Raw genomic sequence first — 22,626 nt, forward strand, 5'->3', positions numbered from 1 at the left:
TTTTTTCTAAAGAAAAAAGGGGTAAAAAAAATCATTTCAAATTTCCATTTTTTCCTTTAAAGGATAGCAGTAAGCAACTGAATTATAACTAGCATTGTTTGAAAATGCTAAAGAAAAATGTATTCACACATAAAAATAAAAAAACACATACTTTTAAGACAGAAGCATTTTTTGACATTCTTTGAGGTTTTTTATGTCTTGAAACCTTCATTAATTCATGATGTGTTGTTTTTCCCATACTCTCTAATTCTAAATCCAGTTGAGCAGTTCTTCTCCTCCTGATTTTTGACAACAACCACACGGACATTTTGATACCACAACTATTTTGATAATAAAATCTAGTGTATGCTGTACATTATTCTGCAACAAATTGAAGGTTCAAAGCCTGAGCATGTGTGGTTCTTGCAGTACTTTAAGACACAATGATTTGTGTTTTGCAAATCCAGCAACTTTTTTTTTTTTTTTAACCACTCATGAAATGGCCGGTGCTGGGTAAAGTTACTTTTAAAAGTAATGCATTACAATATTGAGTTATTCCCTAAAAAACGAATTACGTTACTTAGTTACTTTTTATGGAACGTAATGTGTTACATTGCTTGTTTGTTTTTAATATAAAAATATATTTTGCAAATGTAAAAGCCCTTTTCACAACAGAAGTGAAATGAATGTGCCTCAGGCTGAAGGAAATGTAAATTCACATCCATACAGTAGAGGACGCAGCTCAGACAAATTGAATGAAGAATATGACGCAGGAGATCAAGAAGTTCAACACTATTCAGTAATAACAAAAATGTAAACTTTTTAGTATGGTTGAATTGGATCATAGAATGTCAGTAGTAAAGACATTGGTTAATAAAATGGGGTTTTCACACCTATTTTAGAAGCCCTGAGAAATTTGAAGCAATGTTCCACCTGGAAAAGTTACACACTTGTTGTTGCATAATAATCATTCAGCCTGCATCAGCACTGATATTACTGAGAACTCAACATATGCCTCTGAGTATATAAAAGCAGCTCTTCCTGAAAGAGACCTACAGTAGAGATCATTCCCAGAACAGGAGAACATGAGACTCTATCTAGCAGTCTTTGCGCTCTTGGCAGCAGTTCACTGCGAGGAGCTCTTTAGTGGGTAAGTTCAGATACTTTTTTTTTCTTAATTCAATTACCATATGTCAGCCTTTGTTTCTTGTTCATAATGTATAATTGTCTTATTTTCTTTCTTAATAGAGACCAAGTTTCTCAGAATCCATGCCGAATCTGAAAGCCACATTCATGCTTTGAAGGAGCTGGAAGAGGACGTGGAAATCTGGGGTATGACTGTTTTATATCGGCTGACATATTTCAGTTTTCACTTGAACACTGACAGTTTTTATTGCTCATATATATGTATGATCCTCTAGCTGGATTTCTGGACTCATGGGTTCTCAACTGAACGGCCTGTTGACATCCGTGTGCCTCAGTCCAGTCTGTATGCTGTCAAGGACTTCCTCAAGAAAAACAACATCCCTTTCACTGTCATGATCAACGATGTGCAGGTGAGTAAAACACAGATCAAAAACATGAACTGAAATGATCAGCCTGTGCAAAATGTATCAATCAAATCAATATCACTGGTAATTACAAAGCTATTTCGAATTTTCATTTTGTCCCAGAATATAAGCTGTGAATAACGCAAATAAAACTGTAGCCTACAATGTTTTTCTGTGTCTCAGGATCTTTTGGACAAGGAGAAAGCAGAGATGGTTGGTAATGCAAAGATGGAGCGCAACACCAAGAGTTTCAACTTTGCTGCTTATCATGACCTGGAGACTGTACGAACATGGACTAGAATTTTTTTTGCATTATATAAAAAAGATGACAAGCTTTTCTAAACATCAACAAATGTCATAATATTTTATTCACTTCAGCTATATAGTTTTATGGACACCCTTGTTGCAAGTCACCCTAACCTGATCTCTAAAGTGCACATTGGCAACTCCTATGAGAACCGTCCCATGTATGCCCTGAAGGTAAGTTCTGATACAGTTCAGATTATGTGATTGTGAACACGGGTTTTGTTTAATCTACTTAAACTGATTCCAGTTCAGCACAGGTGGTGTGAGTAGACCAGCGATCTGGGTTGATGCTGGAATCCACTCCAGGGAGTGGGTTACTCAGGCTTCTGCTGCGTGGATTGCCAACAAGGTAAGATTAATTAAAAAATGTGATAAAAAAAAAATATATTTTTCAATTTGTGGAATAATGGTCTTTTCTGCTTTAGATTGCATCAGACTATGGGGTTGATCCCTCCGTGACCTCTGTCCTTGGTCAAATGGATATCTACTTGATGATTGTGACAAACCCTGATGGATATGTTTTTACTCACACAAATGTAGGTGACCTGCTGGTGAACTAACTTGTTGGTAGCGTTTTGTTTTAGTAAATATCCAGGCTCCTGAGCAATCACACCCACATAAATTTAAATAAATAATACTAAATAATACCAAAATAAATTTACTATTAATGACCATAAAAAAAGTAAGTTATGAAATACATTTTATTTTAAATGTTTTTCTAAGATAAACATTAAATTAATCTTAATCTTAATAAGGATTAAATAATTTTGTAAGAAGTGGTACCAAAAAATAAACCAAATTCTGAGATCTTGACATGCACATTTTTAAGACCTTTCATACATTAATTATTGTTCCAAAAATCACTCAATGTAACATTCAAAAACATGCAGCGAACATGCATTAAAATGTTCTCTACATTCAGAACCGTATGTGGCGTAAAACTCGCTCCGTGAACTCTGGCTCCTCCTGCCGTGGTGCTGATCCCAACAGGAACTGGGATGCTGGTTTTGGTGGTATGTAGATATCATCATTGTCTTGTTGCAATAGTACACAATATACAGTAACTGTAGACATGTTCTGCCAGGTCCCGGAGCCAGCAAGGACCCCTGTTCCGAGTCCTACCATGGGCCCTTTGCCAACTCAGAGGTTGAAGTGAAAAACGTTGTTGACTTCATCACGGGCCATGGCAATTTCAAATCCTTCATCTCCATGCACTCTTACTCCCAACTCTTAATGTATCCCTATGGTTACACATGCACAGACGTTCCTGATAAGTCTGAGCTTGTAAGTCAAGTCATATCCATTTACATTTTTTATAATCTGGTCTGTTTTATATCATCGCATTTTCAGATGTGTTAATTATTTATTTTTTGTATTTTCTTGTTAATATTTTGTGTTGTTGTTTTCATTTATTGTAGCATTCTGTGGGTACAGCTGCGATCGAAGAACTCACCTCCCTCTATAACACCAGATACCAAGTTGGAAGCATCTGTAAAATTATCTGTAAGTAGACTGCATGCTCTGTTTGAGTGCCAATGGCTTTTGACTGTTTTCTGATTGTGATACTGGCCTGTTATATTTACAGACCAAGCAAGTGGTGGAAGCATCGATTGGACCTACAATATTGGCATCAAATATTCCTTTGCCTTTGAATTGCGTGATACAGGCTTCTACGGTTTCCTGCTGCCTGCCAACCAGATCATCCCCACTGCAGAGGAGACCTGGCTCGGTCTCAAATACATTATGCAATATGTTCGTAATCACCCTTATTGAGAGAAATGTATTGAAGGTTCAATAAAGGTCTCTTGACACCGGTTTCTGGAATAGTTATTTTGAATAAAAACATGAAAACATTTGGTGAAAAAATATGACCCTTTCACAATTATTTTATTACTATTTTGCCTCACAGTGTAGTTTTAAAAATACATCGATTTATTTTATTGTATGTTTTAAATCAAAAACGTATTTTATGATTATTTTAGAATACATTGTTTTATATCAAGATAGTCTGGGGCAAGATACAAATGTCAGAATGTGCATTTACATGTACATTTATAAATTATTTTATTATAAAACTTTAAATTGTAATCTGAATTAATCCTAGATGTATATTTAAGATATTTTTATTTTTGGAAGAATTAAGTTCTTCTAAAAAATTTTTTTTCTTTGAGGCGATTTTCGAATCAGCAGATTCGGCAGTATGACCATAGATTAGACTGTATAGAGTATGACGCAGTTTTCCCGCCGTGACCTTTTCTCCTGTCAGCAGCTTTCATTGAGTAAAGCCGTTATCTGGCTCATCCACAAATGAAACATGGGTTTCTTAAAACAATTAGACGTCGAAAATTTTAAGTCCTGGCGAGGAAAACAAACTATCGGCCCTTTTAAAAGGTTTAATTGCATAATTGGCACTAATGGATCAGGTAAGTTGGTAATTAAGCTAATTTGCGTGGCTAATCTTATAAAACCGTTCGCTACTGTATATCGTTAGCACAGAATTAATCAACTTATTAGTAAATGTGCTAATAACCTACATTATGTAGATGGTTAACGTGCTACATAAATTTACGCATTTGAAGAAAAATGTTCTTGAGTGGGAAAGATTGCAATGAAATAAATTTTTAAAAATATTAATGGCGCCAAAACGTCGTGTTGCGCACTAAAGCCGTTTATAAGAAATATAAGGAATATAAGATGCAGCATATATATATATATATATATATATATATATATATATATATATATAGTTTTGTATTTTATACTGGGCAAGTAAAATAAATCAAGAAAACCACATAAATACCTTATCTTCTCATACCATCAGTGTACCACGTTACCACCACTGTTTATTAAGTGTAATAGCAGCGAAAATCTTTAGGAGGCATCCTCAGTATTGATTGCAATTATTGATTCTTGTTATTTCAAGGCAAATCTAATGTCATGGATGCTCTTGGATTTGTGATGGGAGAGAGAGCAGTAAATCTTCGTGTCAGACACACAAGAGATCTCATCCATGGTGCCCACATCGGCAAACCCTCGTCCACCTTCGCCAGCGTGAGCATGATATACTGTGGAGACAATGATGAAGAAATTATCTTCACCAGGCGCATTTCAGGTGAGTGTGATTGAGCTCAAGCTAAAACATACGATGAATCATATTTAATTGTTTTTGTGGTTATGATTTTTTTGTTTTTTAATAGGGGAATCTTCTGAGTATCGTGTGAATGGTAGACAGGTCACTTTGGCAAAGTACACTGGAGAGCTGGAGAAGATTGGCATCGTGGTGAAAGCAAAGAATTGTCTGGTGTATCAGGTGCTTCAGTGGTCAAGAAATGCTGTAGCATTTATTTATTGGTGTTTATGGTAATTTATAATGTTAATATATATTCTTACACTGATCACCAGGGTGCTGTTGAGTCAATTGCCATGATGAATTCTAAAGAACGAACAAAGATGTTTGAACGAATCAGCAGCTCTGGAGAGCTGAGCGCTGAGTATGATGCCAAGCTGGTGGCCCTGCAGAAAGCCAAAGAGGACACCCAGTTCCACTTTAACAGGAAGAAAGCAGCTACAGCTGAGAAGAAACAAGTCTTCAAAGATAAAACTGAGGTACTAAACTAAAGGCCTGTCAGATGTCAATATGTTTACATCCTCTTGACAATGTATTTGTTTCGATCTTGTCAGGCGGAAAAATATCAGGCGCTGGTGGATGAACTCAGAGAAAACAAACTCCAGCTGAACCTCTTTCAGCTTTTCCACAATGAGAAAAAGATAGACGCACAGTCAGAATCACTGCGGGTCGTGCAGGATGCTGCAGCACAGCAGAAGAACAGCCTGGACGTCTATGAACAATCTGTGAAGGCTCAGAAGAAAGAACATGGGCGCGTGAATCGAGAACTTCAGCAGTTGGAGAAGGAGATCAGGTTTGAGTTACCAGCAATGCATTTTGACTGGTAGTGTCTTTAAAGTTTTTTTTAAATAATACATAATTTAGATCATTTTTTTTTTAAATGTAGCCTATACATTTACATTTTTATATATAAAAAAAAAAAATTATGTATATTAACACACAAATAAGATTTTCAAAAAACAAGTTTTTTCATTGTGTTTTCCAATAAATCTCAATCAAACTGAACCAAAATGTATATATAATTAGTCTCACTGTATAATGTTTCTCCCAGATCTCAGGAGCAGATTCTCAATCAGCAGAGGCCTCAGTACATCAAAGCTAAAGTGAACACCTCCCATCACGAGCAAAAAGTGGAAGAGGCCTGCATATCGCTTCAGAAGAACCAAAGTCAGAAAGCCAAAAAGGAGCAGGAGCTGCAGGAGTTAAGGAGCGAGCTGGCTGAGCTGGAGATGACCTGGAAGACCTCCGAGAGACAGATGGAGGAAGAGGCGGCTCAAAGAGGAGATGGAGTGCAGCTAGAGGAGAGCCAGGTTAAAATTAGGGATGCACCGATGTATCTGCTGCCAATAATTATATGCCAATTTTTTATTATTTTATAGCCATTGGCATATTGGAAAGAGCATGAAAAGGGCCAATACTGATGGTTTATTAATTGACTGCATGGAGACAATGAGTTGCATGTCTGTTGCGCAATACAACGTTTTTCTCTGGGCAAAATAATTATAACCAAAATAAAATCTGTACAGAATTAAGTTTGTCAGCACGGAATGCAAATGTGATGCTGATGATGCATCCAAAGCACTCGGCTGTAAATTCATCATAGGTAAGTTGCAATGGCTGTGCCCAGCGTTAGTTTATCTAAGGATATGTCACAAACCGCCAAGTATTAGGACTACATTTAAATGAAAATGAAAGGCAGGTTATATGCAGGTTTTTTTGTGTGTGTATGAATCCAGTGTAAAACACAGATTCACACAAGGTAACATCACGCCCCTGCAGTGTTTCTGTGAACAGAGAAAACGGATTAAAACTATATGCTACATAAAAAGGAATATATAGGCCTATACACAAAATATTTCACTTCATCATTTACAGATTAACAAATCGAAAGGAAAAAACATTGTGATGAGTATCAGGGTATTGTAACGCGCTCTGAAGTTCACTGAAAGGAAATCTAGATGGCAGAAATCTGTTTTCTTTATTTTACAAAAGCAATATAGTTTTTAATCACATCAGCGACTCACACGCACATATAACATATTTTGCTAACTTAACATTACAGCCTGTTTATTATCAAAATAAAATACAGTTAAAGATGCACAGTTACACTGCTCAATTTATATATAGTCCATAGTACAGTCTCTGTCATTCAGCGTGACCAGTGCCTATATGTGCAGAAGGATGTTTTACGTTGATCATGTGAGTGAGGAACAAAGCCTATAGTTCACATGATAAACAATACTTTAGCATCCAGATACTTCGCGAATATGGAAACATTTGGATTTGTGCAGAATGAGAGGTACATTATTTACTACATATCTGAATGATGATAATAATAACTTAATTATTTTAATTAATAATACTAATAAAATATTATTGTTAATATCATAGGCAAAGAAAAAGTAAAAAAAAAAAAAAAAACGTTAATTGGTATTTTTCTACTTAAAACACGTTTTGGAACGTAATAATACAAAGGAACGCAGGAACGGATAATTTTTTTTTTTTTTAAACCTCTGCTTTATGCAATTGACCAATATCTGTATCGACCAAAAAAAAAATTGTCGGTTCATCCCTAGTTAAATTTTATGTTTTGTGAATAGGATCTCTATGAAAACAACATAATTGCACTGGAAAATAATAATCACTGAAAGAGTGGCGTGGGGCTGAATTTTATATGTTGAGGTTGTATTGAATGGTAAAAAGTAACATGAATGTTTTTTGTTTTTTTTTCTCACTGACATAGCATTGATTGAATCAGCAGATGAGAAATGTTTTAATAGCAGAAACTGTTTTCATTTGAAATTTTAAGGTCATAATTAAGGCAAATTTTTGAATAGGTTGACTCAAACATTTAGATATTTTATATACATGTTACACTCTTGATGCAGATGGAGCGGTACAAGGAACTCAAAGAGCTGGCCAGGAAGAAGGGAGCCATTCTTAACCAAAGTGCAGAGAAGCTGCACTGGGAGGTAAAAGCCGACTGCGAGAAGCTTCAGTTTGACCTGAGGAGGAAAAGTGAGATACAGGTAGGCTTCAGTCTTTATGCCACATCATGAAGATATGTAAAACATAGACTACACACAAAAATGGCACACACACACACAAAAAAGACAATGGGCTTAGCTGTGGATAATTAATTTTAGGATATAAATGATTGTTTGCAGGCAAATATTAAACACTCTCAGACTCGTTTGGAAGATTTCAGCAGAAGGGCAGAGAAGCTGGAGGACTTTGTCAACACTACTAGGTTTGACTACCTCATGTACCTCTGCATCAATAAGAGTCAAAACAAAAAGTTGTGACATTTTATGAGCTTGTAACAACTGTTTTATTTTTTTTATTGACAATATCGCAATAACTAAATTTTTTTTATTTTTCATTTTCTTTTCTTTATTTTCATGATTCAGTAGTCACATTATGTTTTGTATTTTTTGAAGGAAAGGTCTTGAGGAGCAGCAGCAGCAGGAGGAGCAGTTGACAGAGGAGCTGGCGAGGGGCCGGGTGAGGATGGAGGAGGTGAATGAGGAGCTTGCCCAGGTGCTGACCAAGCTGCAAAACGCTCGTCTAGACAGCCAAGAGAACCGACGACAGCAGAGACGCGATGAGGTCCTGGAAAGCCTCAGGAGACTTTATCCTGATACAGTGGTACTTGAACAATCAACTTACACAGACCCCTAATTCAATTAACAGATTAAAATCTGTTATGTGACATTTATAATGTGACCCAATTTCCATTTCTAGACCTGCCAACATGTATGAATTTTGCATAGTGGCTACATATAGGGCCCTATGAAATCCATAAATTTTTTTTATCGTTTTATTTTTTATCCAAGTTCCGTTTTTTACATTTTAATTTATCCGAATTCTGTTTTTTTCCGTTTTAAGTTTTCTCTACTTTTTTTTTTATTTTATTTTTTTTATGGTTAAATTAAATTTTATACATTTGCAGTTAATTACTGAAAATTAAGCAAACATCATTTTTTGGTAATTTACTATAAAAGTTAAATCATGGAAGTAGGGTTGTGGCGATTGACGATTGTATGGTGTATCGACGATATTCAGAGATATCGACATAAGCAGATTTATCTGTCGATAATAAAAACGATATTAGGCTCATTCTCCTATTAATGTATTAGATTATAATAATAATAACTATTATTTTTATTAGGCTGCTTATTATAATTCGGCTATCAAACTGCCCAGCTATTTCACTTCATCACAGCATTTCACACACACACGCACGTGCGAGCGCAGGAGGATTAGAGCCTGTAGACGTTGAAGTGGTCCGCTTTGACTCGGATAACTCAGGTGTCCCTGACATTTAATGGCTGCTACACGGCATCGCGCTCTACTCAAACATGAGAGATTAACTCTTTCTTGGCGTTACAAATTAATTAAAGACAAAATAATAACAAGGCGGCAGAGCGAACTTCTCATCCATAGTGGTTCTCACGTAGTCCTTCTCTTAAAGACTGATCACTTATAACACACACTATGTGGTGACGATGTAGAAGGACTATGTGAGAATCACTATGGATGAAAGTTCGCTCTGCCGCCTTATTATTATTTTCATGCACACCGCACTATAATGTGATGCATGCAAAATACATAGTTTTGGCCATTACAAAGTCTTCATCCACAAACAGACGTACATCGTCTGCAGACATAAGGTATTTCATTGCACTTTAACAAGTAATCTGAACGGCCTATATATGTGCAATATTTTAAACGAGCCCTCATTAACTGAGTTTAATGCCACAGTTATGTTAGATTGCATCTCTTGTTTTTGTGGCGGTGCGTCTGTCTCGTCATAATGCGCGCGGTCCAGAGCGCTGTATGACTGATGCATCAGTTCAATTCAACTTACTCCGAACAAATGAACTTCCGTGTTTTAAATACTTTATATTTAATGTGTTCATTTATGCCCAATATTAGTGTTAAACTGCTGGACTTTAAATGAAATCTACTATTGATTTTCACCGTTTACGGACTTTACAGAACATTTAGACTGATAACTTCCAGCAGGACTTATTGTCACAGGACGCGTGATATGACAGTTGCGTCCGACTATATATGAACTAGTTGTTTTAAATACAGTATTTTTATATTTAAAGTTAGTTTATCAGGATGTTTGAAAGTATATTTTTTCGATTATTGGTGATTCCATAGGCGCTCTCTCGTGCACCTGCGCGGTTTAAAACACCAAACAGTTATGCTATGACAGGAACAAAGAGTCTCTCTCTTGCTCCACCCAGGCACGATAATATTGAGTATCCTCGATCTCACGGGCTGACGATATGACGATTTGAAAAATAACCATATCGCCCAACACTACATGGAAGAAATGTTTTGTGATTATTCCTTAAAAATAATGTTTGTTTCTTTGTAGCAGTAGTAGGCTATGTACATTCTGCTGAACAATAGTAATACATATCTGGCAAGTACTGTTTTTATTTCGGACTATAAGTTGCACCTGAGTATAAGTCGCATCAGTCCAAAAATACGTCATGAGGAAAAAAACATATATAAGTCGCACTGGACTATAAGTCACATTTATTTAGAATCAAGAACCAAGAGAAAACATTACAGTCTCCAGCCGTGAGAGGGCGATCTATGTCTTCAGTGTAGGCTACAGGAGCACTGAGCAGCATAGATGTAGATGTAGATGGTAATGTTTTCTACTGGTTCATTTGTCTTAGTACATGAGGCAGCAGCAGTGCACAAATAACTTGGGGCTGCCCGAGATTCTGCATGAGATTTGCATGAGAGTCTGTTTGAATGTGGCACTGTTTTCACTCGGGAAACAGTGTGTAAAAAGCATTTCACATGTACAGGATGAGCAGGGCACAAACGCTGGGTTAATTGTATTACTACAAGATTTAAACATTTCCAAATAACAAAATTTACAAAATGTAGTATTCTTTCCTTGCCATACCATCACTGTATAAAGGAAAAAACAAGCCAAAGTCCAAATATCGTTTCAAGGTAGGGCTGAACATTTCTTAAACCATAGCAAAAGTAAATATCTGACTGGAAGAAATTTGTCATCTCGGTTTTTAGTGTTTGTTTAAAATGAGACCCATCTGTTTATTATTTTAACCTATTTCACAAATTTTAAAGTTTTCAAGATTTAGATAGTTTTGCTTTGGTTCTTTTGCTTTGCTAAAAAAAGTGTTGGGTTGTGCTCTGCTCTGCCCTACACACAAAGGAGCATGAATGCATTCTCTGCGCTTAACCCCGCGATTCACTGGAGTGAGTGTGTTTTGAATTATGGACATGTTTCATATTTTAACATCCATGAGCAAAGAAATTAAAACTAAATTATAAGTAGTGAAATTTTACAGTTGTACTATAAAATAATGGTTATTTTTCAATTAAAATTAAATTTATTATGGCCCGAGCACCGGTGGTGCAAGAACCCTATTGGAATTGCTCAGATTGTTCTCCAAAATTATTTGTATTTTTGAGGGCCTAAACATGCTCAGAGAAGTTAAATTAAGTTAGAACTTTAAATTTTAAATTAAAGTGTAAAAGAAACCTGTAGTTAAAAAACTGTGGTATTTATTGAACTGTGGGCTAACTGTATTGTTGCCTGTCTACTGTTTACTCTAAAATACTGTATATCAACAGGAATATCACAAACTGAGTGCAGACCCTGAGTAATAACCTATGAAAAATATTTAACATTAAATTTAAATATGTAAACAAAACTCATCTTGCTGACCTAAGTCAGATATTGTAGTTTTATGCATCTTTTGGCATTGGATCAAAAAATATCTGCTGCTGGTTTCTTGACTGTTTTCAGTATGGCCGACTAGTGGATTTGTGCCAGCCCATCCACAAGAAATACCAGGTCGCTGTCACCAAGGTGTTTGGCAAGAATATGAATGCTATTGTTGTCACATCTGCCAAAGTGGCTCATGACTGCATCCGATTTCTAAAAGAAGAAAGAGCCGAACCAGAGACATTCCTTCCTATTGACTATATAGATGTAAGTGATCAGTGAAAGCCCTTCAAAATGAGTAATTATGCTTTTATTTTTATTAGCATTTGAATAAAAAATTTCAACATCTTTTATATGATTCCATTACTAAAGTGGGTTCTTTCCCAATATGCGCATCAGGTGCGGCCTCTAAATGAGCGTCTGAGGGAAGTGCAGGGAGCCAAGTTGGTGGTGGATGTAGTTCAGTGTGCTCAAAGTGCCCCTCTGCTTAAGAGAGTGATCCAATATGTGTGTGGGAACTCGTTGGTGTGTGAAACGCTGAAAGATGCCCGTCGCATTGCCTTTGATGGCCCTGAGCGCCTTCAGGTGAGTGCGTGCGACCAGATCACCAACATTTTAGGCCAATCGTATTGACTGTCATTGATCCTAAACATCTATGGCATGTTACATGTGTAAAATTTCTTTAGACGGTGGCTCTTGATGGCACCTTGTTTCGCAAGTCTGGAGTGATTTCAGGAGGCTCCTTAGACCTGCGCAGTAAAGCTCGACGCTGGGAGGAGAAGGATATGAACAAGCTGAAGGAAGAGAAGGATCAACTGTCATCTGAGTTGCGTGTAAGTGTCTTAGCTTACTAATAGAAATGTGTGACAGCAGATATTCAGGGAAAAATATTTCTCATTGCATTACCGAACAATGTTTAATATGCAGCTGTATGGAGCAATATTTTGGACCAGTGAGATTTCATTGTGTGCGGGGGTACCTTGAATAAAAATTCTCATTAGTATGGAATAGATTTATAACTTCTGGTTTATTGTGACATAATGTATGCTAATGTTGTTGATTTATGTGCAGGCCCTGATGAAGCTGAAGCGTAAGGAAGTGGATCTAAAACAGATCAGGGCTCAGTCTCAGGGAAACCAGACTCGCCTCAAATACTCCAACTCAGAACTGGACTCCATCAGCAAGAAGAGCATCCCAGCTTGCCAGGCTGCAAGTCACACACTCTATACTTAATTTCATGACTTTTAAACCGCTCTGATACGCTTGTGTAAGCTGTGTGTGTGTGTGTGTGTGTGAACTACAGGAGATTTCCAAACTCAGAAGTGAGCTCTCCAACCTTGAGGCCCAGATTGAGACACAGACTGAGAGTGTAGAACTAAAGGATAATGAGATGAAGGCCGTCAGAAACAAAATTAATCAGGTCATTTCATTTAAGTGTAACATCATCTCTTGCAGTGTTGTTCTGTGTTCACGGAAACCTGGAAATATCAATGAGTTTTATAATAGTTTTCGAGCGCTGGAAAAATCTTTCAGTGAATGACCAGTATAGGCTTTTCAGTGATTCATGCCAGTAATGATAGCAAGGTGGCACAGATGTATAAAATTTGTCGATCTTAAGTGATTCTTTCCTTCATACATAGTTCTGTTGATTTCTTTCTTCTTAGTTGGAGGATGTTGTGTTTGCGGACTTTTGCACAGAGATTGGTGTGGTTAATATCCGTGAGTATGAGCAGGATTATCTCCGAATGCAGCAGGAGCTTGAGAAGAAGCGGTAAGACCTGCATAAATGGAGCCTGGCCATATTACAGCTGTGGCCATGTGTGCGTTTATACAATATAGCATGAAATGGTAATGCAAACTAATTCTTACTTCTTAAATCTCCTGATTGTCCAGCCTGCAGTTTGAGTCCCAGCATACACGTCTAAGTACCCAGATAGAGTATGAACAGGCTCAGCTGGAGAAACTTGTCAAACAGATGAAGAAGATAGAAGAGACCATAAGAAAAGAGGAGAACGTTGTTATCAGCTTGAAAGAGGCAAGCTCATTTATTTCACTATTTTCAGAGAAACTACAGGAAATTATAGGAATTGTGTTATGTTGGACTGGATATATAAAATGGTTCTGGCATATTTGGTTTTTGCTGTTGTACTTTTAGTATTTGAAGGACTAATGTCTGTTTCCCACATCTCCACCAGGTGGAAGACAGACTTTTGATAGCTGTGGAGGAGACGCAATCAAATCTCATCGAGCTGAACAACCAGCTGTCAGAAAAGACAACTGTTGTTAAAGATGCCAAGACAGAGTTTGACAAGACTCTTAAAGGCCTCCAGGAGAAATCAAAGTGGGCATGATAATGGTTGATCTGCAAAACAATGCTTCGACCATTGTTGATTTGATTTATTTTCTGAATCTGTTTTTATTGCTTGTGTTTGTCCGAAGGGTGCTAATGAAGCTTCAGAAAGAAACTATCTGCACTGAGGCTGCTCTGGAACAGCTGCGACTGAGCAAACACAACCTGCTGCTGGGCTGTAAGATAGACGGCCTCCCGTTGACACTGATCTCTGGAGCAATAGATGACATCAGTGACATACAGGTGCAAACAGAGGGTCAAATCGGTTTGAAGAAAGGCAGCACAGATTATTCCCTATTATTATTTTATTATTCTGTTGTTAAGTTTACTCAAACTTTATTGCAGCTGGACTCAGAGTCTCAGAGCATCAGTACTCTGGACATTTATGAACGAGAGGCGCAGATGGTGTTTGATTATTCAACACTGGACAGTGGCCTTAAGGTGAAAACATGACACTAAAACTGGCACTCAGAGCAGTCATTCTTTTGTGGGAGAGTTGTTTTGGATTTTATTATGTGTATGTAGACCCTCACTGAAGAGAGTGAAGTAGAAGCTGAGTTGGAGAAGCTCAAAGAGGGCGTTTCCTCTTTGGAGTCTAAGATCATGATGTCCAGAGCTCCCAACCTGAAAGCTCTAGAGAAGATCAGAGAGGTGAAGGACAGCTTTCGAGAAGTCATGGATGGTAAGGGACAAATATATTAATATTTTTATATGAGGGTGTGGACTACTACAACTAAAATTGAAGACCTACAGTTTTGCTCAACTGTCCTAATAATGCAGATGAAAGAGAGTGGGAAGTAAATAGGGATGCACGATAAATCAAAATGACACTGTGCATTACCCTAAAAATAATTGCCAATCATATTCAAGCATTCAACAGCCCTGTAGTATAATATAAAGTCTATAATAATGCAATGCTAATCATCATAGCCTTTATCACTGCTCAGAATACTATGAAATATGTTGCATGCCTTATTCTGTTTAAGAAGCCACATCTCACAGAAACTAACTAATGTAATGAAGTGAGTTTAGAGTAAAAACATGTTTTCAGATGGAGCAGCATTTACTTCACCGAGCCATAGTTCACTGAGAAGCTACGCAAACATCTGTCATTATCACAGAACGATATCTTCGATTCCATTATTGTGCGATTATGAACCCCATTTTGTGAAGCTTGTTCATGAACTATGGCTTGGTGTAGTAAATGCTGCTCCATCTGAAAGCACGTGATGAAGATTTATTAATAATCACAGAACTGGCTTTATTGACAACCTCTTGCATATATCTAAAATTTGACCTAAAACTAAACATTTTCTCAGTTGCATTGTTGTATTTATTTGACCTTTTGTAGTGTAGAACAGACTGGTTTCATTTTTCAAGTAGTTTACTATTACAAAAATTAAATGGTAATTGCATTCCACTCCCATTTAGCGTTTCATAATAATAATACATTGGAAGGAAGTAGGAAGAATTTGGTTAAGTGTTAACAATTGTTAACTTTAATAACTGATTTCAGCTTAAGTTTGTTGTTGTAACATCCATCATTGACATAAAAACATAATCATGTTTGTGTACTTTTACCCCTTTATAATCATAAACCCTCTATAAATCAGCATTTGAGACCAGCACACACACCACTAAGAAATGCAGTCAGGAGTTTGAGCAAGTGAAGTCCAAACGCTTCCATCTCTTCAGTCAGTGCTTTGAACACGTGTCTGTGGTCATTGACCAGATCTACAAGAAACTCTGCAGGAACACCAGCGCTCAGGTCCATACTCGACTCTTACTTGTTCATTCAGTTACTTGTTCATTCATTTTATTGTTGTATCACACTTTGCTTGTATGCACATGTTCTTTAGGCTATTCTTAGTGCTGAGAATCCAAATGAGCCCTACCTGGATGGCATCAACTATAACTGTGTGGCTCCTGGGAAACGTTTCATGGCCATGGACAACCTGTCAGGTGGAGAGAAGGCCATCGCCGCTCTCGCTTTGGTCTTTGCCATTCACAGGTGAACAGCCACTTAAACCCATTGACAGATTTTATTGTAAAGTAATATCTGAAAATAGACATGTATTTACTGTTGGAGAAAACTGTAAAGATCATCTTCGTTTCATTTTTAGCTTTCGCCCTGCCCCGTTTTTTGTGCTGGATGAGGTGGATGCTGCCCTGGACAACACGAATATCAGCAAGGTAAGACGAACCTCAGTTTTTAATAAAGTGCTTTTCTGATATTCTCTATCTGCCATGATGGAGAGACATCAGTTTCCATGCAGGTTACAGGATTTTTCCGGATGATGTCCAGAGAGAGCTGCCAGATCATTGTGATCTCCCTGAAGGAGGAGTTCTACTCGCGGGCCGATGCTCTTCTTGGAGTCTATTCAATGGTATACACATCCACATATTTTTACTGTATCACATCAATTTCATCACTTGAACTCCATTTAGAAACCCCATGAAATCTAAGTTTTGAGTCTAGTTGTTCATCTATATAGTAGTAAACCGAATTCAGATATAAAAATGTACTGTATTTTGACACATTAACACTCCCAGTCAAATCTTACTGTTGTCAGTTGTCACGAGAGGAGCACAAGACAGACACAGTGGGCGTGGCGTCAGGCCTCGGAGAGGCTTTTATTAACAGAAATCATAAAACAAAGGGAATAAAAGTGGCCAAAAGGGGGAAAGTGTCCAAAATAACAGGGAATCTGGTGTCCTCGTCGTGCTGCGGGATTTGTGTAGGTCGGGCAGTGTTCATCAAGGAAGGGTCCAGGCAAGGGGCGGAGTCCGGCGGCCGCACGCGCTCCCCTCCTTGGTCCGGGGCGCGAGGGGCGGCGGCTTCTCCTAGCGGCCGCGTCTCTCTCGTTGGCCGCGGCGCTGGTAGGGGATGGACGGCCCGGCATCCTGGCCCGTCGGCCGTGTATACGGGTGCGGTTCCCATCCGGATCGCGGGTCCGGCAGCTCACGTCTTGGTGGCGCGGGAGTCCCTCAACGCACCCTTCCTGGACCCACGAGGACACCAGTGTGCATGCACAGTGTCCAAAATAACAGGGAATCTGGTGTCCTCGTCGTGCTGCGGGATTTGTGTAGGTCGGGCAGTGTTCATCAAGGAAGGGTCCAGGCAAGGGGCGGAGTCCGGCGGCCGCACGCGCTCCCCTCCTTGGTCCGGGGCGCGAGGGGCGGCGGCTTCTCCTAGCGGCCGCGTCTCTCTCGTTGGCCGCGGCGCTGGTAGGGGATGGACGGCCCGGCATCCTGGCCCGTCGGCCGTGTATACGGGTGCGGTTCCCATCCGGATCGCGGGTCCGGCAGCTCACGTCTTGGTGGCGCGGGAGTCCCTCAACGCACCCTTCCTGGACCCACGAGGACACCAGTGTGCATGCACGGGGAAGAGACCGGTCTCCTGAGGAGAGGCGCGTTGGGCTTTTAAACAGCGGCGGTAATGAGGCTCCACTTCCTCCAGGTGTGCCCCATCACACGCCGCCAGCCCTGACTCGTCCAGCGCCCCTCCTCTCACACACCCACTCCAGTCGGGAGCCTGGTGAAGGGCGGCGATTTAGGACGGGGTGCCGGTGACAATCAGGGAGGAGGCAGCTGACTCGTCACATTCCCCCTCCCAAGCGACATCCCCGTCCCCAGGGCGCCACCCACACGGGAGTGCTACCATCCTCAACCAGGCTCCAAACGGTCGGAGTGGGCGGGGCTTCCTCTCCGGGCGGTCCTCCCTCTCGCAGCGCACCAGAACAGGGACAGAGAAACCGGGTTTTAGTGACAGCCTCAACCAACCACAGGGTAAAATGACAATCGAAAAAGTCACTTACCCCTTGTGTGGCTGGGAGGCTGTCCCCAGTTTTCCTCCGTCCCAGTCTGGGTTCTCACGAACGTTTGCAAGCGAGAGGGGGTGACGTCACCAGACGTTTCCCAACTGCGCTGTCTAGGCTCCGCCTGCCCGCATTCTCCACCAGTGTCACGGGAGGAGCACAAGACAGACACAGTGGGCGTGGCGTCAGGCCTCGGAGAGGCTTTTATTAACAGAAATCATAAAACAAAGGGAATAAAAGTGGCCAAAAGGGGGAAAGTGTCCAAAATAACAGGGAATCTGGTGTCCTCGTTGTGCTGCGGGATTTGTGTAGGTCGGGCAGTGTTCATCAAGGAAGGGTCCAGGCAAGGGGCGGAGTCCGGCGGCCGCACGCGCTCCCCTCCTTGGTCCGGGGCGCGAGGGGCGGCGGCTTCTCCTAGCGGCCGCGTCTCTCTCGTTGGCCGCGGCGCTGGTAGGGGATGGACGGCCCGGCATCCTGGCCCGTCGGCCGTGTATACGGGTGCGGTTCCCATCCGGATCGCGGGTCCGGCAGCTCACGTCTTGGTGGCGCGGGAGTCCCTCAACGCACCCTTCCTGGACCCACGAGGACACCAGTGTGCATGCACAGTGTCCAAAATAACAGGGAATCTGGTGTCCTCGTCGTGCTGCGGGATTTGTGTAGGTCGGGCAGTGTTCATCAAGGAAGGGTCCAGGCAAGGGGCGGAGTCCGGCGGCCGCACGCGCTCCCCTCCTTGGTCCGGGGCGCGAGGGGCGGCGGCTTCTCCTAGCGGCCGCGTCTCTCTCGTTGGCCGCGGCGCTGGTAGGGGATGGACGGCCCGGCATCCTGGCCCGTCGGCCGTGTATACGGGTGCGGTTCCCATCCGGATCGCGGGTCCGGCAGCTCACGTCTTGGTGGCGCGGGAGTCCCTCAACGCACCCTTCCTGGACCCACGAGGACACCAGTGTGCATGCACGGGGAAGAGACCGGTCTCCTGAGGAGAGGCGCGTTGGGCTTTTAAACAGCGGCGGTAATGAGGCTCCACTTCCTCCAGGTGTGCCCCATCACACGCCGCCAGCCCTGACTCGTCCAGCGCCCCTCCTCTCACACACCCACTCCAGTCGGGAGCCTGGTGAAGGGCGGCGATTTAGGACGGGGTGCCGGTGACAATCAGGGAGGAGGCAGCTGACTCGTCACACAGTATATACAATATTTGTGACCCTGGAGCACAAAGCCAGTGTTAAGTAGCACGGGTTTATTTGTAGCAATAGCCAAAAATACACTGTATGGGCCAAAATGATACATTTTTCTTTTATGCCAAAAATCATTAGAATATTAAGTAAACATCATGTTCCATGAAGATAATTTGTACATTTCCTACTGTAAATATATTAAACCTTTCATTTTTGATAAGTAAAATGCATTTCTAAGAATTTCATTTGGACAACTTTAAAGGTGATTTTCTCAATATTTGGATTTTTTTTAATTATTTTTGGCACCCTCATATTCCAGATTTTCAAATAGTTGTATCTCAGCCAAATATTGTCCTACCAAACAATACATCAATGAAAAGCTCATTTATTCAGCTCTCAGGCGATTTATAGATCTCAGTTTCCAAAAATTTGTGGTCCAGGGTCACATTTGTCAAAGATTTGGACACACCTGCTCATTCTACACAGTTTTCCAGTTTTTGAAATAATATTGAACTATTAAACTATATAATTACTAGGGCTGTCAATTGATTAAAAAAAATTGTCTAATTAATTAAATGTGATTTAATTGGGAATAATTGCACACTTCATAAAATTAAGCATAGACCATTTATCTGGTTTCAAATGATTATTTTGTCGTCATTTGCTATATCCAGCAAAGTAAACCAAAAGATTAAAGGGTGATTCTCAAATATATGGATTTTCTGCAAGCTTTTTTCAAGATAAATTTAAATGTCTTTCTAAAAAAAGGACACTTAGAAACTCCAAAGGGTTGCCAAAGGAGCCCATATAAGCACAAATGAAAGAAAAATTAGAATTTTTTTAGTATGTGTACAGTGCAACAGCAAAGAGCCTTTTTACATGTTAGAGAAATCAAGTTGCAATATCGTACAGGACCACATGGAGATACTCACATTTCACGGCTGGTTATATGTGCTCTATATAATTGTGTATGTGACGAATATTAATCTTGAATCTTGAAAAATAAAATGTAAAACCTAAACCATCCGCTTGCTGACTGTATATATCTACTGCTGGAGACAGATCTATTCATTATTGTGAATGTGTGTGGAAACAACGTGAATAATTGACAGCCCTAATAATTAACATTCAGTTTGTGTAAGTTTATGAGTAAAATGGCTTCAACACAAATCAAAATGGACATTACAGTTCAAAAGTTTGGTTTGGTACGATTTTTTTAATGTTTTTGAGGAAAGTCTTATGCTCGGAAAGTGTGCATTTATTTGATTAAAAAAAGTACAACAAAAACAGTAATATTGTGAAATATTACAATTTAATATGCATGTTTTCTTTATGTATTTGAAAATATTATTCATTCCTGTGGCAAAGCTGAATTTTCAGCAGCCATTACACATACTTTTTTTTCCAGGTCTCATTGAAAAATTGCAAGTCCAAAGGAACATCATTTATTTGAAACATAAATCTTTTGTAACATTATAAATGTCTGTATTTTAGGGACATTTGATGTGCCCTTGCTACATTTTTTTAATTCCTCAAAACATACTTATCCCAAACTTTTGAAAGGTATTGTATGAACTCCATATTGTTCTTAAAAAACAGGGGAATCCAACAAAATATTTAGGTAAAATTGGAAATAATATTTTATTATAATATTTACAAATTTATCAAGTTTATTGTAAAAAATTAAAGATGTCATTTTGGTTCATCTTAATGGTCTCATTTGTCATGCACCATTTTTTTCTTTTTGCTTCCTGTCACAGTTTGATGAATGCATGTTTAGCCGTCTGCTCACCCTGGACCTCACACCTTACCCACTCAATGAGGAGAATGCCACAGACAGAGAGAAGGACAAATGATGGGTGGACGGCTGATAATGAAAGATAAATTATTCATTGTTAAAATCATTTAAAACATCTAAAAGTTTGAATGTGGAACTGTTCAGTTTAATTACCTAAAGATCTCCTCATTCTCATTTAACAGGTTTGATCTGTTTTTACTTTGTTTTTGTATTGACATTTGAATATTTAAGAGGTTGTTCTGTGATGCACCTTGTTGTTAAAGCAGTTTTATGTGTTATTGTTAAATGCCAGTTTACATTTGTTCAATGTGGAAAGTGATTTTAATACAGTTTTACTGTTTGCATTTGTGAAGGTTTCTGTCATTCTTTATTAGTAGCTGTGCACGTCGGTGTCTCTCTGTCACTATGGTGGGGTTTCAGCAAAACATCAGCCTCTGTTGTTCTATTCTCTCTTTCTTTGTCCCTGCTTCTCTTCTTGTCTCCTGAAATATAAAGATTTGCTTTCCTTAGCAACTCCAATGTCATCTTACACTGTAGTCATGGTCCCTCTCAGGAAAAGTCCTACCAGTCTGGATGCATTGCGTTTCTTCCTCTGGGTTAGTTTTTTTTTCTTGTTTGGTTATTTGTTACGTATTTTGTTTCTTAATTATACTTTAGTCAAAGTAATACAAATGTAGTGTAACTGAAGTGACTGTATATGACTGTTTTTAGATGTACTAAACGCATTCACATTGTTTAGAAAAGGTGACAAGCATACATTTCACTCATGTATAGTATGTACCGCAGCTTAAATGGTATAGTAAGTTTGTAATCTAATTTTAAAAACTAGAGTAAAATTTGCGTGAGTATTTCTTTCAAACCAGCTATTCATATTCACAGATGTCAACAATCACAGTTCGTCACGACATTCCTGTCCATCTCTGAGGGGAATATCCAAAGTTCACATCTACTTTACTCACACACTGTGATCTATTTTTATTTTGTTTACTCCACACAACGCAATTTTATTTTTTTTGAGGCAGCTATGCAAACAAACGCTAATATAATCGCTGATTTTTTGTCTGTTGGTTTGTTTTGTTTTACATTTTAAAATGTAAGCGAATGAGTTTTGTTTGCAGGTGAAGAACCTGAAGCACTTGGAGAGGGAAAGGGATCTTCTTTGGATGGGATTGCAGGCTTTAGAGCAGGCGCGAGAGAAGTTATGTTCCAACCTAGATAATGACATGAAAGTGCAAGACAAATTCAACGATGGGGAGATTAAAAAAGTTAGTTTTTTATTTGTATTTTTTATTCTTAAATGTTATACCTACATTGTTTAATGTATTTTTTATGCATCAGGTGTTTCCAGACACCCCCACCCTACTGTTGGCTCAGATTCACAGAGTGAACAGGACCTTGAGGAATCTATTGTGTGACTCCAGGAATCCCACTGTTCCTGCAACAGAAGGTTATTCCTTTGACAATACTGTGCACCAAGTACCTGTAAAAGAATTTAGGTCACTCTTCATTGTCACCTTTACGTGGCAAAACCATTGAATTTTGTGTTGAAAGTGGTTTACCTTGTCAGGTACTGAAGGACACCGGCCCTCTCCTGTCTGTTCAGAAGAAAGTGCTCGGTTTTGATGTTCTGTAATGCATTTTCCTGTACTTTCTGCTTACAGAATGTATTCTGAGTGGATTTAAATATTCATTTGTGCAATAAAATAAACTTCCCAAAACTAATGGTATACTACTAGCAGCAGAATGCTTTGTTTTATTCAAGAATTCAATGCACTTGACTTGACCTTCCATTTCCATTTTGC

At 39.3% G+C, this 22,626-nt stretch overlaps 2 protein-coding genes across 2 annotated transcripts; both read left to right on the top strand.

Moving 5' to 3' along the window:
- Positions 1-1,064: 1,064 nt before the first annotated feature.
- Positions 1,065-3,650, top strand: LOC113074212 (carboxypeptidase A2-like). Its single transcript, XM_026246967.1, has 11 exons — positions 1,065-1,129; positions 1,284-1,311; positions 1,401-1,535; positions 1,713-1,811; positions 1,908-2,009; positions 2,083-2,184; positions 2,261-2,371; positions 2,758-2,848; positions 2,920-3,119; positions 3,254-3,338; positions 3,421-3,650. The coding sequence occupies exons 1-11, from the start codon at positions 1,065-1,067 to the stop codon at positions 3,606-3,608; spliced, it is 1,206 nt and encodes a 401-aa protein (XP_026102752.1). The 3' UTR covers positions 3,609-3,650.
- Positions 3,651-4,061: 411 nt separating this feature from the next.
- LOC113074210 (structural maintenance of chromosomes protein 1B-like) lies at positions 4,062-21,028 on the top strand. Its single transcript, XM_026246966.1, has 25 exons — positions 4,062-4,258; positions 4,759-4,947; positions 5,033-5,145; positions 5,238-5,441; positions 5,517-5,755; positions 6,014-6,272; positions 7,851-7,991; positions 8,130-8,212; positions 8,403-8,610; positions 11,771-11,956; positions 12,089-12,274; positions 12,376-12,522; positions 12,761-12,898; positions 12,993-13,109; positions 13,354-13,460; positions 13,583-13,724; positions 13,885-14,030; positions 14,129-14,282; positions 14,385-14,480; positions 14,565-14,721; positions 15,653-15,807; positions 15,899-16,050; positions 16,163-16,232; positions 16,316-16,426; positions 20,787-21,028. The coding sequence occupies exons 1-25, from the start codon at positions 4,150-4,152 to the stop codon at positions 20,880-20,882; spliced, it is 3,705 nt and encodes a 1,234-aa protein (XP_026102751.1). The 5' UTR covers positions 4,062-4,149; the 3' UTR covers positions 20,883-21,028.
- Positions 21,029-22,626: the final 1,598 nt, after the last annotated feature.

This window comes from Carassius auratus, unplaced genomic scaffold, assembly GCF_003368295.1.
Source record: "Carassius auratus strain Wakin unplaced genomic scaffold, ASM336829v1 scaf_tig00013922, whole genome shotgun sequence".
Classification (NCBI taxonomy): Eukaryota; Metazoa; Chordata; class Actinopteri; order Cypriniformes; family Cyprinidae; genus Carassius; species Carassius auratus.